The 18,718-nt window shown below is 39.0% G+C and overlaps 1 protein-coding gene across 1 annotated transcript in view; it reads left to right on the top strand.

The window, feature by feature from the left end:
* LOC119789883 overlaps positions 1-18,718 on the top strand; it is a 53,668-nt gene that overhangs the window by 18,740 nt on the left and 16,210 nt on the right. Inside the window, exons 22-39 of the mRNA XM_038295069.1 lie at positions 85-351; positions 1,426-1,689; positions 2,577-2,834; positions 2,941-3,204; positions 6,247-6,507; positions 6,683-6,943; positions 8,027-8,290; positions 8,389-8,649; positions 8,766-9,026; positions 9,200-9,460; positions 9,864-10,133; positions 11,326-11,589; positions 11,671-11,931; positions 12,769-13,032; positions 13,156-13,416; positions 16,002-16,262; positions 16,437-16,697; positions 18,348-18,608. Coding sequence (XP_038150997.1) covers positions 85-351; positions 1,426-1,689; positions 2,577-2,834; positions 2,941-3,204; positions 6,247-6,507; positions 6,683-6,943; positions 8,027-8,290; positions 8,389-8,649; positions 8,766-9,026; positions 9,200-9,460; positions 9,864-10,133; positions 11,326-11,589; positions 11,671-11,931; positions 12,769-13,032; positions 13,156-13,416; positions 16,002-16,262; positions 16,437-16,697; positions 18,348-18,608 — 4,725 coding nt within the window. The remainder of the gene's footprint in view (positions 1-84; positions 352-1,425; positions 1,690-2,576; positions 2,835-2,940; positions 3,205-6,246; positions 6,508-6,682; positions 6,944-8,026; positions 8,291-8,388; positions 8,650-8,765; positions 9,027-9,199; positions 9,461-9,863; positions 10,134-11,325; positions 11,590-11,670; positions 11,932-12,768; positions 13,033-13,155; positions 13,417-16,001; positions 16,263-16,436; positions 16,698-18,347; positions 18,609-18,718) is intronic.

Raw genomic sequence — 18,718 nt, 5'->3', positions numbered from 1 at the left:
AAACAAATGAGAAAATAAATATTATTAGGTGTCAATAAAATGCCAAATTCAACTAAGATTTAACTCGGAAAAACTCTCTTGCAGGACCCTGCCCTCCAACAAACATTAGAGCTTCTTTGCAGTGTGCCGGTAACGTAGGCCATGTTTCCTGGGATGCTGCGCTGCGGGCCGAGATGTATGAGGTTATGACTCTGCCTTCTGTCATGGATGAACGTGTCCACAACTGTTCCACTGATGGAACAAACTGTTCCCTCACGGAACTGCACTGCGGCGAGACGGTCGCCATTACTGTGGTCACCATAGAGAGAGGCTGCAGGAGCCAACCCAGTGAACGACTCATGTTCAAAACAGGTCAGACACAAACCAGGGTAAATGCTAGTTGTTACATTTTAGTTTAGAAAAATTGCTCATCAGCAATCATCAGTATTACAGTAGTATTCATTCAAAATTACCCCACTTTCCTTGGCAGGTCCCCAACAATTCCTTTTTAAACATTAATCTTTGTGCTAAAATATTTTTTCTGTCATGATTTGTGGAAATTAAGACCAAAAGAGAAGCATCATTTCCTGGTCAGACCCTGTAATTCAGTGAAAAGGTGGAGTCAGAGTAAAAAAAAAAAAAACATGCATGCTCAGGAGAAGGCCAGTGGTTGAAAGTTGGAGGGGATTTTGCTGGGAGCTGCAGGGAAGTGGGCTGCCATTCGGCTGGCTTTTGACTGGGAAGGGCCATTTTGAATGACTGCTACTGTAGCAAGAAAATAATATATAAAACCCAAGCTGGATTTGTAAAACCTTAGATTCTTATTTTTTTACTTTTTTTATTTAAACAATAAACTGCTTACTGGGACTGTTGAATGGTTATAGCAGGTAAAAGGAAATAGAGCTCAGTGCATCACACTGAGTAACAAAAACACTGTTTTTAAAGCACGGCTGGCAAGCTAGAAACAGTACATGTGTTAGGCAGCAGCAGCGTGCAGATAGCTTAATTAATGGCCAACATCATCTTGTCTTTCTCTGCAATAATTTAAGTTGCATGGAAAAAATCACAAAATGTTGTGTTCAATTCACTAATCTACTTTTAGATGTACTAGGTGTTGCTTAGTTTACTTTTTGCCTGAAAAAAGGTGCTGATTACATTTATTAGTGAAGCATTTTTTTTGTTTTTTACTTCTTTAGCAGCAGTAAAAAAGTTACAGATTATATTACAGTAGCTTAATTAGTAATCCTAGCAATAAATTATTTTAGATTATTTATGTCAGGATTCTGTGAACATTTAAAACTTTCAGATTGTTATACAGTTATTGCACTTTATGATTCACATGCCAGCCCAGAAATTAATAATTATTTTCAATGTTAACATTAACCACATCCTAATACTTAAATATGCATAAAACAGTGATCATTATGGGTTTTTTTTTTCTGACAGTGATCTGCCCGCCCACTGACCTTAGCACTGTGACAACATGCAGCAACAACGACATCACAGTAAGCTGGAATCTGAGTCCAGAAACAGGAGCTCAGTACTTCATCCACTCCCAAAAAGATGAAGGGGCGGCCACCAACTTCACGTCACTACAACCCTTCCACTTGGTCAGTGGACTGCACTGCAGCGAGCTGTATACATTCCAGGTCGCTGCTCTGAACTCTCAGTGCAGCAGCGTCTTCAGTGAACAGATCCAAGCCGAAACAGGTTCGTATCTGGATGTCTAGAAGCTTTTTGTCAAAGTAAAAATTGAAACAAACCTATTAATGATAATTAACCAGCAGACTCCTCACTTTAAAACACTACAAACAGAGAATATGTGGATATTACCATATCACGCCTAAAATATAAAGAGCTATAATTCAAAAGTAGGATTAATTTGCAGGAAATACTTTTCTGACAATTATGTGCAAATAAACCTTGCTTAAGAAGCAGCAGCCTCCTCATATAATGGTTTTCTAAATGAGATTTGCTCCTCTTTTTCCCATTTTGATGAAGATAGATAAAGCCTATGTAACATCAATTAATTAAAATGAATAGAATGCATGACATCAAACATGGGGTGTTTATGCATTAATATCTGCCAATAGAAATAGAAATTAATAATTGATTATGTTATTTATTGATAAACCCTTTTGTTTTAAAATAACTTTTTTTTTTCTTGCTGATGTAATATTTTGTGACCTGGTGGGAGTGTCATGGAGGCAGAAGCTCACAGATAATGTTACCTTAGATGCTTAGGGTAACAGAGCAATGGATGTGCTGATAACAATAGAAAAACAAACACAGTATATATGAATATTGCAACTGATACCTGCGGCTCTACTTAAAGGCTTAAAATAGATTCATCTTTTTATAAATCAAAAAGTTATCTGTTACTCACAATAAAAGAAAGACATGGCTGGGGACAATGTTTAGTTCAATAAACCAACAATATAGCTGGTTTTAGTATCTTTTTCTAGATTTCTTTTAAGTTGCATAAATCATCTAAATTATCATCAATTTTCATCCATAGCAGAAAAAAAATTCTCTTTAAAGCAATTTCAATATAGTGTTTCATAACAGCTAAACTATTGTTTTTTCTTACATTTCAGCTCCTTGCCCTCCATCCAATCTGACTGTCAAAACTGAATGTGGCACCAATATGGCGATTCTGGGCTGGGATGTTAGCAGATACGCCATCTCCTACACTGCCACGTTTACTGGTAACCACGGCCATGTGGTTTCCTGCTCTACCAACACCACAAGCTGCTCCGTAAAGGTGGACTGTGGACACCAGTACTCTGCAGACGTAGTCGCCTCCACTGAAACCTGCAACAGCAGTAACTCAGCTGTTTTAACCTTTGACTCAGGTACATCAAAACCTGCAGGCATCAGGGTTGTTTTAAGCTGTTCACCTCAGAGCCATTGGGTTCACAACTTAAAGTATTAATTAATCGATTATCTTCCTCCAAACAGCTCCATGTTTGCCCGACCAGGTGGAAGCAGAGCTAGATTGCACTGCCAACTCCTTTGCGGTGCAGTGGAGAGGAACCTTTGGTAATTCGGCCATGTACACTGCAATGGCCATCGCCAATGACAACTCACGAGCGAGCTGTGAGACAAGCAGCACCCAGTGCACCATCCAGAACCTGAAATGTGGCGTCCTATACAGCATTGTCGTCACCACTGCCTCCATCGACTGTGGGACCATCAATGGCTCAGACTACCAGGTGTACTCAGGTAGCAAACTATACTACGTGAACCAAAGCAAATTCATCTGAATGTATTCCCTAAAACAAAACCGTGTTACCTTAGTGCTGGGTTCATACACCTCTAGGTGGAGGCCACTCATCCTGAAGTAGCACAAACTTGTACTAAAATCCATCACAGATGTTTAATACGTTGTTACTCTATATCAAGAATTGACTGATCCTGACCAAGGTCACAAGTTTACATACAATAGATAAATAAAGGTCTTAATATAAAATCATTAAAGTGTATAAAACTAATTAAACATTTAAACTAACTGACTTTTAATTCCCTTTTTTTAATATATATTTATGAAAATATCCTAATAACTTTCTGAAAAGGAAAAGATGTGGATTCTGGAGATTGAATCAGTGGCATGAATTTAACCACAAGATTTAAGATTGCAGGCTACTGTACATGGTGGAGCAGTTCGTAGCAGTGTTGCCTTGTTTGATTCATAGCCTAGGATCTTTCTTCATAGAGTATGGTGGCTTCCACCGTGCATGCGTGGGCTCCCTCCAGGGACCCCGTCTTCCTCCCACATTCACAAAACATGACTGTTATGTTAACTGGTGTCTGTAAATTGTCCTTAAGTGTGTGCACATGGTTGTGTTGCCCTGTAATGGACTGGTCGCCTGTAGACAGTTGGAGGTGGGCACCAACCAGGAGAGAATTGATCAATATAGGATTTGATTTAAAACAGATCATATTGCTGAGGTGCATTTCATCCTGTTTGCCCTTGGAAATGGCTAAAATGGCAAACATTGTGTAAAAATGAACAATAAAAAATACATAGGAATAATTAAGAAAAACAGAATAAAAGGATTTAATCAAAATTTATTCAGATCATTTAAGTATTTGAGAATCAACTGATAATAAAGGGAATGGATTTTTTGGGTAAAATCTTACACGATTATTTTTTGAATTGGTTTTACAGTCTTATAATTTTTGTGTTGTAGTGCACCTTCTAATAACGTTCACTGTCACTTATTAGATTTACCAGACATTTTAAGTTGTTGAAATAAATCCAGATTAACCTAAACTAAATAAATGTTAGTCCAATCCACCAACTGATCATCTATATCATTTAGTACCAAAGAAATATCATGGATCAAGAAAAAACCTACATTTTGTATAAATTAGTTACAAAGTGAAATAAATACATTAATAGGTTGTGTAAAGGAAGAAAATATTCTAAAATAGTTAACTTTGGAAAAAGGTTGGCTTTGCATTCTTCCTTTCCCAGGTCCACTCGGCGAGCTGCGTGTGGTCACAATGAAAACCAGCAAGGCGTGTTGACGTCACAGAATTACAGAGTTTAATCCAAAATAAGACAATGCATAAACTTAGAAATAAGACAATGCACAAACCTACACCAGAAACTGCAGAACAACAGAGACATACATTCAATTACCTGACATAAATGGAGAGAAGAAAAGAAAGCAAAGACGTACAAAGACATCTTTGGAGAGTTGCAAGAGCAAATCTGATTTGTTACTTCTATGTAGAAAGCTTTATCCTCTTGTATCTAATCCATTCAAAAAAGGCTGGCCCTTGCTCCTCCAACCAGGAGCCATTCTCCTAATTTACGGTAAACATCTGGGGTCATTTGCTTCTTTGTTTTAACAAGAAAAAGCGGAAAGCTTATCTTGGCCTCTAGAATTCTTAGGGTCATCTGGCTAAGATAAGCTTTCACAAACAGCTTGGGGGCCTCACCATAAATCTCAAGAACAAACTTAAATTCAGTATTTTGGTTCAAGGAAAGGTTATCTTCACAACTCAATTTTGCTCTTCTACGCCATTTCACCCCAAAAGATTGAATCCTGCCTTAAACCAAAAATAACACATAGAATCAACAGAACATGAGATACAATTCCTTTTTCTCACATATGAAACATAATATTCAATCCTAAGTATACAAGCTAACATATTCCATTACCCCATTAAGCATAGATCCTGAGCAATTTTCTAATACTAAACAAAACATTTTCATTCAAACAATTTCCATTTGATTCTGATATTTAGAAAAATGTCTTAAAAACTAAATATTAGTGTTTTAACATTCTACATTGTACTCAGTTTCAAACCATCCAAGATGTTTATTCTGGAAGACTTTTGACCTTCTGTAAACCAGGGAGAAATCTCTCCTCCAGGCTCAAATAATGTTTGCCCCCCAGGAGATACTCATTTTATGGCCTGGTGCTCTAAATACTTACCCCTCAATAGCTTAGTTTTAAATCATTAACACAACCTTGTTCAAAATTAAGAAATATGTTCAAAATGAGAGTGTTCAACATACCTTTTACACATGCCATAAGATTAACTGTATTAAAGACTAAAAATAATCATTTTTCTTTAACAGTTGATATAAAACTAATAAGCCCTCACCTATTTTATTTATTGATGTGTTAAATGTAAAATTGTCTGCATCATTACATGAAAATATTATTCTATGTTAAATGATATGATAGATATAAAAAAAAAATGTGATCAGTATAAATAAGCTAAAGTTAGTGAATGTACAATTTCTATTGTCCTTTTTGCTGTGGTGGTGTTTGGGTCTATTTGATGAGCAATGCTGTCAGCTTAGAATATACTTTCGATAAATAAATAAAAAATCCTTATTGTGCTTGGAGGGAAGAGTCAGGTCGCTGATTGATTGTCAGGTTATACTTTAACTGTTATGTGTTTTAAAACATGCAGTATCTAGATGGTGATTGAGCAGCCTGTTATCAATATTACATTATGCAGTTGATGGCAGGTGATCTAACAAGCATTAGAATAGCTACTGCGCATCATCTGACCTAATCAAATGCAGCGCGCTGCAACTTCTTTGGTTGAAAACAACAGATGCCTACTGCGACTTTAGTACATGTACATGTGGCATGTCTGTAAAAAAAAGTGGTATTTCAACTCATGAACATTTAAAAATAGACAGACCAATCATTAATCCAATATACACTTTTCTACTGAAAGTAGTTGAACACAGTAAAATATTTTTCACACCTAATTATGTTCCTATTTTATCACCAGCTCCCTGCAAGCCAGACAACGTGTCACTGAATCTGCAATGCAGCACCGACGTGGCGTTGGTCACCTGGGAAAATGCGGGGCCGGATCAGCATCAGGTGGTGACGGCCATAGACAGCAGAGGACAGGCCACAATCTGCAACTCCAGCAGCTCCAACTGCACCTTCGACCAGCTGGAATGTGGGAAGAAGTACGCCATCAGTGTTACTGGCTACACTAACTCCTGCAGCAGCGAACCCACCGTTGCAAAAGAGCTCAGCACAGGTATGAGAAAATAGTAAGACTCATCAGATTTATTCTAAATCTATTTTAGACTCAGACATACTGAGAGAAACAAACTGATCAAAATCAAGTTTATTTACAAATTTAAAACAATATGCCTCAAAATAAAGTTGTTTCTGAGGAGCTTAAATCAAGCCTCTCTTTGTTCTCCTTAAAGCTCCATGCATCCCTACACATGTCAAAGCACTAGTGGACTGTGAGAGTGGGATCACCTCTGTGACATGGGATGAAGCTCTCGGTGCCGCATCGTACATCGTCTATGCTTGGGGAAGCCTAGGCTACAACACCAGCTGTACAAATAATAACTTCCACTGTAACTTCTTTAACCTGGAATGTGGGCAGGACTACAACTTTACAGTGGTGGCTCGACATGATAGCTGTGTCAGTTCAGCAAGTGAGACCATCACTGTCAGCTCAGGTAAGAGAAAGCATCCAGGTAGACTCAGGATAACAGATTATAAAATATAAAAACAATGGTGATTGCAGGAACAGGCATTTTTATGATGATTGTGATTTTTATCATGTTTTATTCTAACATACAGTGATTCAGTTTTAATCGTCTTTTGTGTTCATCCTCCAGTCTTTTCAATTTTTACTCTAAATTCATTTTAATATTTTTTTTTTTTTTTTTGCTGCATATAAGAATGGTGGCGAAATTGTCAAAGAAGATCTTAATTATAGATTCACCTTTATGATAATCATCTCTGATATTGCTTAACCTAATAAGCTTGATTGGATATCAGATGAATGACCCCCATCCAGCATCCAAAACCATTAATTTCCATTTTGGTGATTTGGTGATATCATATGTTTTATTGCAATGCTGATATCATACATTTATATCTGTTTTTATTTGTCACCTTTTTTAAACCGTGTTAAACAGTGTATCTCAAACATAATGCCTTTACTCACATGGTAAGGTATATGATAAATTCATTCAACAGTAGTATCATATATCTATCGGGTATCGTGCAATGTGACCAGTCCATGTATTAGTATCGGGTTGGATCAGAAAAAATGGATAGGTACACCTCTAGTCTACAAAGGAAAGTGTATGAATGGGAACGTAATTCTCTTGATAAAATGTGCATTAAAAGGATTTTAAAGATGGACCATTACAAATCCTCATTCTACAGATACATTGTGGAAGTTTTTTTTTAATTTAAGTGAATGAATGTTAAGTTTTCTAGTTGATGCCATCTTGACAAACATTTAGGAAAATATTGCAACAAGTTGTCATTTTTTGTTGTTGTGTTTCTACCATTAAAATAAAAGTTAATTATACAAAAAACATTCTTACCAATTGGCCCTGATTGGTTGGTTAATTCAGGACAAAATGACTCAAATTTGTTTTGGTCAATCCCTTTAGGTTTTTCCAAAAACACCTTGAGCACTTAGAATCAAGCATTACATTTATTATTTTACACAAAAAGTATGAAAATGCTATAAATTGCATGCTTTTTAATTCAATAATCATTTTTTTGCTTTCTTCTCCTCATAGGCCCATGTCCCCACAGTGGTTTGCAGACGTCGCTGGATTGTGACACCAACACAGTCATGGTATCTTGGACTCCTGGCAGGGGTATCCTCTACTACAACGCCTCAGCTGATCCTTTTAACATTGCCCAAGAGCAGAGCTGCTCAACCAATGGCTCTTCATGCAATATTACCTCCCTGGACTGTGGCGAGGGTTACAGAGTTAGTGTCAGTGGACAGGGACACGGCTGCCCGAGCCCATCTCAGAGCTGGAACAGAATAAATACAGGTGGGTCCATCTGTAGTAGGAGGAAACCATTTGTAAAGATAATTTTCCTTATTTTTCTGTGGTACCTCCTGCAATGATGCATGCTTTCTTTCCACCAGCTCCTTGTCCTCCCACCCAACTCAGGGTCAACTCTTCCTGTACATCAAACAACATCTCGGTGTCATGGCTGGCTTCAAAGGGTTCATTGTCATACATGGCGGTGGCTGAAAACGCAGATGGTCACAAGTGGTCGTGTAACACGAGCAGCACCACCTGCCAAATTCCTGAACTGCTGTGTGGACAGGAGTACAAGGTCTATGTCATTGGCATAGACCTGACGTGCATTGGAGCTATGAGTGAAATAGAAATGATTCATACTGGTGAATATTTACATTATTCTATGAACCTGTCATCTGCTAACATATACTAAAACGATTAGGTGATTAGCTTTTAAGACTTTTAAACCACTCATGTTAACATTATGCATTCTGTTCAGCTCCATGTGTCCCAGACAACATTCAGAAACATCTTGACTGCCCATCTGGGGTCCTCAACGTGACTTGGGAATCCTCAGGTTACTTCACAAAGTTCCGGGCTACTGTAGTGAGCGGCAAAGGTCACACCAGCGTCTGCAAGACAGAGAAACATTACTGTGTAGTGCGCAATATGGAGTGTGGGATGACATACAATGTGAGCGTTACAGCCCAAGATGAGTTTTGCAACAGCTCCATCAGCCCCCTGGAGCAAGTTGAAACAGGTGTGGCAGACATTGCTTTAGAATGTAATGTGTTAGAATGCATCTAGGGAATATCACTCTCACAGCCCCCCCGGTCAGAATGGGCTTCTGTGGGGATTTTGTGTTCATTTCCCCCAAAGGTTTTCTTGCAGTAAGTAATACACATTATTCTTTCCTTTTCTTTTTTCACACAGCTCCCTGTCCACTGTCATCCTTCCATCCTCTGGTGGACTGCAGCACTGGCGTTGTGTCTGTCGCCTGGAACAACAGCGTGCCAGGGGTCGTGTACACTGTCTCTGCTGTGGATACTGAAGGTTACATCCACAACTGCAGTGGCACAAACAGTGGCTGTGATATTAACACACTGGAGTGTGGGACAGAATACAACATCACCATCACACCATCCTGGGATACTTGTGTAGGAAGAGAAAGCAAAGCCAAAATGATAAAAACAGGTACAATTATATTTTTCTAACAATAGAATTGAACAATTCTGTCTTCTTTAACCTGCATTGTCAAACAAGCATATGCCATCATATAATATTACCATGTAAAAGAAAAAATAATAAAAAATTACAGGTGCAAGCACAGAACGCTGTGATACTCCAGGTTCCAACAGTTAAAGTTAACATGTAATCAGTTGTTGTGACATTTATTCTTTTTGTTTGGGTGCTAATTCTGAGATTTTTCTTAGGCAAATGCATATATGTTTATTTAAATTAAATATTAGGTAAAAACGGTCAATATTTATTGAGGAAATGACCCAAATTTTATGGTGAACACTAAAGATTACAGAAAAGTCTAAAACTAATTAGTTCTGTACAGAAGGAAATTTCATAATCCTCTCTTTACTTTTAGTTCCCTGTGTGCCTCAGTTGTCAGATGTGGAGATTGACTGCCTGACAAACTCAGCATGGGTGATGTTTGAAAATACTGCTGGTGCTGAAGGATACGTCATCACTACAACAAACAGTCAAGGTGCCGTCCAGACATTTGAGTGCAACTCCACATCAGATGGGATGTGCGCTCTGCCAACACTGAACTGCAGCCAGAATCTCACCTTTACCATGAAGGCCCAGGACGAACAGTGCATCAGTGCGGCCAGCAATGCTGTCACCACCGAAACAGGTAGAGGGATGATAGCATAGCGAAAAAAAAGGCAGCTAAAAATTTTGGCATTTTTGAAAAGGAACAGGGAGGAAGTAACATCAAATAGGAAGTTGTAGGGGATCTTTGCTCTATAGAGATATTATATGGACAGAGATAACATTATGACTGATTTTACTGTATCTACAGCTGATGGTAGTAATTCTAGTAGTGTTGGATTCTAAACATGGGGTTGGCTCTTTCTGCATGGAGTGTATGCTCTCCCCGTGCATACATGGGTTTCCTCTGGATAGTTTGGCTCCTTCCCACACTCAAAGAACTTGACAGATATGTTGGTCGCTTTATGTTGCTCTTAAGTTAGAGTATGTGCATTCTTTCTGTCTAGTTCTGATGGATTGGCACCCTGTCTAGTGTTTACTGCAGCTTTTGTCCAATGAACGCTACAGATAGGCCATCCAACATATTCTTCTACTCAATTATTTTACTTGATATGTAAAGTAGTTGCAGATGAGGGTGGCCTAGTGGTTAGAGCGGTGAACTTGTGCTCTGAGAAGGTTGCAAGTACCCAGTTTGACCCCCACTCTGACTCCCTGAGCTAGACCCTTAACCCCACATCACTCCCTGCACTGCACAATGGCAGCCCACTGCTCCCCAAGGGGATGGGTTAAATCCAGAGTTGAATTTCTCCAATGTGAGATCAATAATGTTCAATTATTGTTATTAGCATTTTGGCCAGATGTGGTGGGAAATTGGTGAGGTGCAGTCTGAAGTTACCGGTCAGTGATGATTGATGTGTTCTGCTGTTCCTGCTAGATGCTGTTATTTTTTCAATAACAGCAGCCGTCTACCAGGAAGTGTTTAGTGTTTCATCTTTTCATCAGATGACGAGTTTTACAAAGATGCTGATTTCATACTTTAGCAAAACTCTGCCAAGAGTTCTATCTCCTGCTTTAATGATCGGGTTATCACTATGCTTGGCTGCCCAGCAAAAGGCCAACATCTAAACCATGAAGAGAAAATATGAAGTATTGTCAAAAGGAAGAAAGAGAGACAAAAGGAAAATAAACTTGAACTATTGCATGCTGTACAATACATGGGCAAAAACTTTTGAAAAGCCTCTTTATTCTTTATCATGAATACCCAAAATATTTGCAGCATTTGTTATTGGGCGATCACTTGAAATATATATCTTAAAGTTTGTCTCTTTCCTCAGCGCCATGTCCTCCTCAGGGTATATTGGAAAACGTCAACTGCGACAACGGATCTCTCTCAATCACCTGGGCAGCAGTTCCTGGAGCAATAACATATACAGCTATGCTAGAGGAGCTCAGTGGTGGCACACCTAGCTGCTGCACCACCTCCTCTACTGGGTGTGATATCAGCGACCTGCCATGTGGAAAGATGTACATCCTGCATGTTACAGCTGAGGGGCGAACCTGCAACAGCTCAGAGAGCAACGGGGTCATCACAAGGACTGGTATGTAATATACAATGATGAGACATTAGAAAAATGTAGATTTAAACTATGAAAGTTGCACTGAATATTTCCCTCTTTCAGTGGCATGCGTTCCAGAGAACCTTGAAGCAAATCTGATCTGCAGCAACAATGTGGCCTCCATGTCATGGAGCTACAGTCGAGGTGGACAGCTCTACGTGGTGAGAGCGGTGGGCACCAACGGCCATGTGTCCGAGTGCAGCTCTCCCTATAACCGGTGTGATCTGACAGACCTGCTGTGTGGAGAGCAATACACAGCTACCGTGACTGGGGAGGACATACGATGCAAGAGCAAACCGAGTGACAGTGTGAAAATCAAGACCGGTACGATGTTTGCATTATAAACCTGTACCACTTACAAAGTGCTTTTAAAGGTTTATGGTCTATTTATTTAATTTGAGTGTTAAATTTCTCTATTTTATGAGTTATATTTCTTTATTTATTTGACTGTGTCCTTTTTCAGTCCTCTATTCTTTCTATCATTTTACATTTAAGAATGTATACTTTTGTTATTAGAATTAGAATTGAAATAGTGTTACAAAAAGCCTTGGTCCTCATCAGCTCCATTTAAGCATGGGCCAGATTTAGGTTTAATAGGGACTGCAGTAGAGCTAACGCAAAATGGAGAGGTAGATGCACACTTAATGAGTTTTAAAAAATGGAGAATTGCCGTTTAAATAATGTTTAGCTAGTTCAAATGCTGCAATATGATCCACTTAACATTTCCTAAAGATTTTCTGTAAAACCTTCTAGTATGGGTTTCATCTACTGATTTTGTGCTTCTTTATTAACATTTCAGAGTTTTGCATTGAAATGTTACGATTTTTTTTTTAAATGGAGCTTCTAGCATTTTCTACATAAAGATTCTAATTAAATCCAAACATGGGATTTCTTTCTAACTCTCAATAAATTATCAAAGAGTGTATTTTTCCCTTTCTGATTCTACTGCTGCTATTTAAGACTCATATATTTTAGGGCTTTATAGAAACCTTTAACAATTGCTTTATAAATGTGGAGGAAAGGCAATCATAAAGCTCTATTCAGAGCTATAATACCTTGATGCTGCATATCTGACGATCAAATATAATTGATATCTGTCTTCTTAATAAGCTCTAAAATAATCATAGGCCCTTAAAGTGTTCATTGAACTTTCACCAACAGTACCGTGCACTCCTGAGAATACGTCCTCTGTGATGGACTGTGAGGTAAATTCTCTCATCGTCTCCTGGTCTGAGAGCGCAGGAGCCGACTCTTACATTGCAACGCTGCAGGACAGCCATGGACAGAGCACAACTTGCCAGGCAACAACAGAGGGCTCATGCAACGTGACGGGACTCGGCTGTGGCCAGGTCTACCACGTCTCTGTGGTCTCCTCTGATGGATACTGCAACAGCCCGTCCACAGATGTGCTAAACACACCTTCAGGTAGTGGAAACTGATGTGGTTGGTTAGGGGTTTAACCCCTATAAGATAAAAAGTTTAAGATTTGTCATTCATTGCAGAAATCTAAAATGCTGATTTAAATGTATTCCTTTGTCTGTTCTTCAGTGCCATGTAAACCAAGAAACATCAAGGCAGTGATGGACTGCTACACAAAAACAGCCCATGTATCGTGGTACCCAAGCGACGGAGCTTTATCCTACTTGGTCGTGGCCTCCACTGCGTCCAATCAGAACGTCACCTGTGAAACCAACATGACCTCTTGTGAGCTGGAAGGGCTGCAATGTGGTCAGAGCTACTCTGTGTCCGTGAAATCTATGGGAGGAAGTTGCTGCAGCAGCGCCAACATGACAGGAGAGCTGCTCACTGGTGAGCAACTAGACAACAGGCATGACAGAGACACTTGTTTAAATATTATAGCTACAGGAAGGAGCTATAATATATATAAAGGATAATATTTTTTAAACCTTTGCACACCAATAAAATGAAAAACTTCTAATTTTTAAGCAAAAAAAAAAGGTTTGCAAAGAGGTTTAGAAAAAAATAGAACTTAATTATTATTGTTTAATGCAGTGGTTCTCAAACTTTTTCTGTCATTCCCCACTTTGGACAAGGGGGAATTTTCAAGCCCCGCCTGTCCCCATCGCCCCAACACAATGCTAATGAAATATTCAACAATCTTAAAATGTTCCAATTTTATTGAAGTAACAAGTAGTATCTAAATACAAATCTACATCAAATAACAGCAAGCTCAAAAATAAAGAAAATAAAAATGCAGCTGTGTCAAAATTTGTATCAAGCTCAAAGATAGAAAAAATTAAAGTGCCACTCTGCAATCTGTTAATAAAAGAAAAGAAGTGAAATCCATCTGGCAAGACAGGTCTATTTATCCCTGCATTAGTGGCTGCAATGAGCCTGTTTTGCATTGCAGTTTCTCAAAACGGGGTTGCAGGCTTGATACTGCCACTCTCAAGTCATGCTCAATGTTCTGCTGAGATCTGTATTTTGTTTTCATTGAAGCAGCAGCTGAAAAGCCCATCTCACAGAGATATGATGTGGCAAAGGGAAGAAGAATGCACACAGCTCTCTGCCCGATGAGTGGATACTCGCTCTCCACTCCTAACCAGAAACATGAACATGTGGCTGTGTGAATCAAACGCCGTTATTTATTTAAGATAAAATATTTCAAATTCAGTTATTTATGATCAACCTGCGCCGTCAATCCCGGCGCATGTGCGCTTTATTTGCAGTCTGGACGCAAAAGTTAAACATGCTGTGTCTCTGCTCTGACTGCAGCGCTGATAGGGACTCCTGCAATAGCGGGGGAGAACGGGGTTGGGACGGGGGAGGCGCCCCACGGCAGCACCTGCCGCTGGAGGACAAGAAAAGGAACGATACGTGCTTTCACGTAAGAGTCTCCAAAAGGCGCTAGATTTGTTTTTTTGAAAAAGAGTCGCTGGAGGGGTCTGAAATATAGCGACAAAGTCGCTGAGTTGGCAACACTGGGGCGCGAAAGTTTATTCTGTTACAAATAATATGCCGACGTCACGTCAATCATTATTTTGGCACTTCAGTTCCAGGGGAAATTTTTCTCATATCTAATGTTCTTTTAATTAGACTGCATGTAGGCTAGTAGTGATTACTTTGTGGGTTTGATTGGTCTAAAAAGCGGCAACATACAGCTATAAGGACAGTTTGCTCTCACACATTCTACATTTATAGTCACACACACACACACACACACACACACCGGAACTTGGCGCGCCCCACCTGTCACGTCTCAATTCCCCACCAGTGGGTCGCGCCACACACTTTGAGAACCGCGGGTTTAATGGCAGCAAAACACTGATCAGCATCTCTAGGTGGAAAGGAAGCACTACGGGTAGGGTTGGGAATTGAAAAGATTTTCACGATTCCGATTCCCTTTTCGATTCTATGAAATGATTCGATTCTTTATCGATTCTTTTTTCGATTCCAATTTGGGGGAAAAAGGAGAACAAACAGTTTGATTATCAGCATCAACTTTGTTTACTTAACTATTGCACAATCTTACAAACTCAACAAGATCAAGATGTCCACAGGAAATGTGAAACTGGAGTAACATCTGTGTTTAAATGAAAAATAAATATACAAGAACAAACTTAATAACCAACAATGTCTAATAACAAATGATGGGATAATAACCTATTTTAAATAACAAAAAATACTAATTATAAAAGAGTAGTAGGGAAAATTAACAGTTATTTTGCAGAAAGATGAGCATATCTGCTTTTTCTGGAAGGATACAGGATCTTTCAGGGCTTATGGTGTCTCCAGCCGTGGAGAACACCCTCTCAGATGGGGTGGAGGAAGCCTGCACACAGAGGTAGTTTTCAGCCAGTCAGATAGCAAGGGCAGCGTATCTTGCTTGTTCCACCACCACAGAGTGGCGCTATCCCTGCAGGGGATGGAGGGCAAGCTTTTATAGAGCTGGATTTCCTGATCTACCCTCTGGGCTAAGGAAAGACGGGGCTTTGATTCACAAAGTGACCGCAGCTCGTTGTCTTCCTCCTCGAATAGTTCTTCCAACTTGCGTAACTTGCGTAACTTGCGTAACTTACGTAACTTACGTAAAAAACGTGACGTAAGTCGTGCTCCCCAGAGCCGGCGCTCTAGGCTCTGGTGCTGCGGGAATCGAAAAAAGAATCGTTCAGTGAGCTGCCAAACGATGCCATGGAATCGGAAAATACGGAACCGGTTCTTAACAGGAACCGGTTTTCGATTCCCATCCCTAACTACGGGTAATAATTTTTACCTCAGACATTTAATGTAAATGCTAAATTCATTTTTGTAACCCTGAAGGAAGGGATAATACACTATTTTTATTTATTATAGTAACCAAAATGCTTGTACATTTCTTCTTCTTCTTCTTGTTTTTCATTTCTGCCATTTGATGTCTCTCTCCTCTCTTACAGAACCTTGCCTTCCTGAACAAATCACCCCCCTGTACAGCTTAAGTATTGGCCAAGTGCAGTGGGACAAGGCTGCTGGTGCTGCTAACTACACGGTCAAAGGGGAAACCGAGCACGGCCTCACAGTCTCTTGCGCCACCAGTGACAACTTCTGTGCCTTATATAACATGGTGTGTGGACAGGTGTACAATATCACTGTTGCAGCACACAGTCATGTGTGTCAAGATGTGTCCATCTCTACTGAAGAAGCTGCGATTAAGACAGGTGAGAAACAGTTTGCTCTTACTGACTGATTTTAAAAAGGGGAGTTTCCTTCGCAGTTTTTGAGAATAGTGGCTAAAGTGGTGCCCTAGGTTGTATTAGGAATATGGAATTTAGGATGTAGTTAAGTTTACTGGTTTTGCTTTGCTTTATTCATCCAGTCTTGCCTTCTTTCAGAGCCTTGTCCACCTAACAACGTGGAGACTAATGTGAACTGTCAGGATGACCTGGGAATTGTATCATGGGAGGCCAGCTGGGGCGCTGTGGCCTATGAAGTTCAGCTTGCAGGGCGTGACGGCCACTCGCTGACCTGCTACACAAATACCACTTTCTGCAACGTTAAAGACCTGCACTGTGGGGTGATCTACCACACCAACGTTATTGCCATTGGGGAGATCCTCAACAGTAGCCAGTCCAACACTGTGCTGCTGACAGCAGGTACTATGATAAAGCACTGATAGGATTGCTGTAATGCTCGGTGTAACAGGATCCAGTGAATCATGGATGGTTCTAGACAAGAGACCATAACTGACTTGATCCCTGGACTAATCCAAGCTTTTACCTTAACAATTGAGAAATGAAGGTGCCTTCACCTTCAGCCATATTAAGATAGGATCACAATGTTTTATTACTAAATCGGGGGTCTGAAACATTGGCTCTGTGGCTCACTGGATGTATTAAACTATTGCTTTGTTTTTTTTATTTTTTTGTTATGTGCTCCCATTAAAAAATGAATTTTCATCATCCTTTATAATTAATTCAGTCCCTCACAGCTTGGTCTGTGAGGGACTAATTTGAAAAGAAGAAGAACTCAATTGAAAAAACGCTCTAGCGTAAAACTAAGTGTATGTTAATTCTGTGGTTTCATAAAGCTGAGGAGCTAAATGGAGTTTTAAATTTGACCAATTATATTCATTGTTCATCAGACAATTTAGCTTTTTAACTAAAAGAATGTGCTAAGCATGATTCATTTCAAAGGCTACAAGTAAAAATTTCCACTGACAAACAATAAATTGTGTATATAAGATACTGACAAAGATTTAGTGCTAAACCTTTCAATGATTAATCAATAAATTAAAAGAACATAAAATTATCAGCCCAAGTCATCCTTTTATTTGTTAAAGTCCAGTGCATCAGCAGACTTTATTTCTTTCTTTCTTTTTAATAAAGAAGTTTTGTTTTAGGTATGATTAACACAATTATTCAGATTAATTGTGATTAATCCATTATTGACATAATCATTAATTAATTTATTAACCAGTTAATCCTTAACTGGAGTATAGAGACTCTAAAACATGCCTTTAGTTTACATAGCAACCCACTTAGAGCAGTAATTATATCAAAATAAAATATATATATATATATATAAACATTTTGCATGCAAGATGAAAAAAACCTTTTCGTCCGTCTATCTGCTGTATCCAGAACTCCTCAGGTGTAAATGTTTTAGTTTCACTTGGTAAAATTTCATAAAAAAAATCTTCTTTAAGGAACGTTTGGCTAACTGATTTTTAATTGATTAAGCTTAAAAAATTATTGATTTGCAAAATAAATGTTATTTGCAGCCCTAGTTTTAGGACAACAAAAAATTTATAATGAAATGTTGCTGATTAGATGAAGTGTAGAGAGATATCAGGGATTTGAAATGGTCCAAACTGAAAGTATGTTCATTCTACAACTGTTGGAATGCTGGAGATGAAAGTTTATTTTTGCATTCATTTGTTTTATTAAGATATTCTAGGGCTAAACAAGATCCACTAAATCCCCTAAAGATAGTGACTTGATCTTTTGCTGCTGTAAAACCCCAATTTCCCTATTTTGGGACGCAAAGGGATTTTCTATTCTATTCTATTTTTTTCTATTCATTTAAATCCATGTATGACGCTGCATTGCCTACATTGTTATGTGCTGCAAGTTTTGAAAGAAACAAAACACACAAAATACATGTCCTTTCTAAAAAGTTGTAAAAGTTGTTAGAAACCAGATCTCATAAATCAGTTTGGTTCCGATCAGTTTTATTAGTTTTACTAGACTTTATTTCAAGGTTACTTCTAATAATCTCTCATTCATATCTTCTCCTGTGTGTAGCTCCCTGTACAGCTGGGAACGTGGTGGCTAGTTATGGCTGCAACAACAACACAGCTGAGATCTCTTGGAGCTACAGCGGAGGGGCCAGCTCCTATATAGTAACTGCTGTATCACTGGATGGGTACCGGGCCTCCTGTAACACTAGTGAACTTCGGTGTGAACTGTTGCAGCTGGAGTGTAGTCAAACCTACAACATCACTCTCACAACTGGGAGCAACCAATGTCAGATTGAGAAGCAGACTGGAGTTTCCTTCAGCACACGTAAGCAAAAATCCCCAGTCCCGATTGTATTTTGTTACGACCACAATTTCACCTCTTATGACTGATTTTTCCTCATTGTTGTTTTCTGTTATGATTTTAATAACAAATAG

Source organism: Cyprinodon tularosa, unplaced genomic scaffold (assembly GCF_016077235.1).
Source record: "Cyprinodon tularosa strain WSP-4 unplaced genomic scaffold, ASM1607723v1 ctg35, whole genome shotgun sequence".
Classification (NCBI taxonomy): domain Eukaryota; kingdom Metazoa; phylum Chordata; class Actinopteri; order Cyprinodontiformes; family Cyprinodontidae; genus Cyprinodon; species Cyprinodon tularosa.
This window is presented reverse-complemented; position numbering and strand designations above follow the sequence as displayed.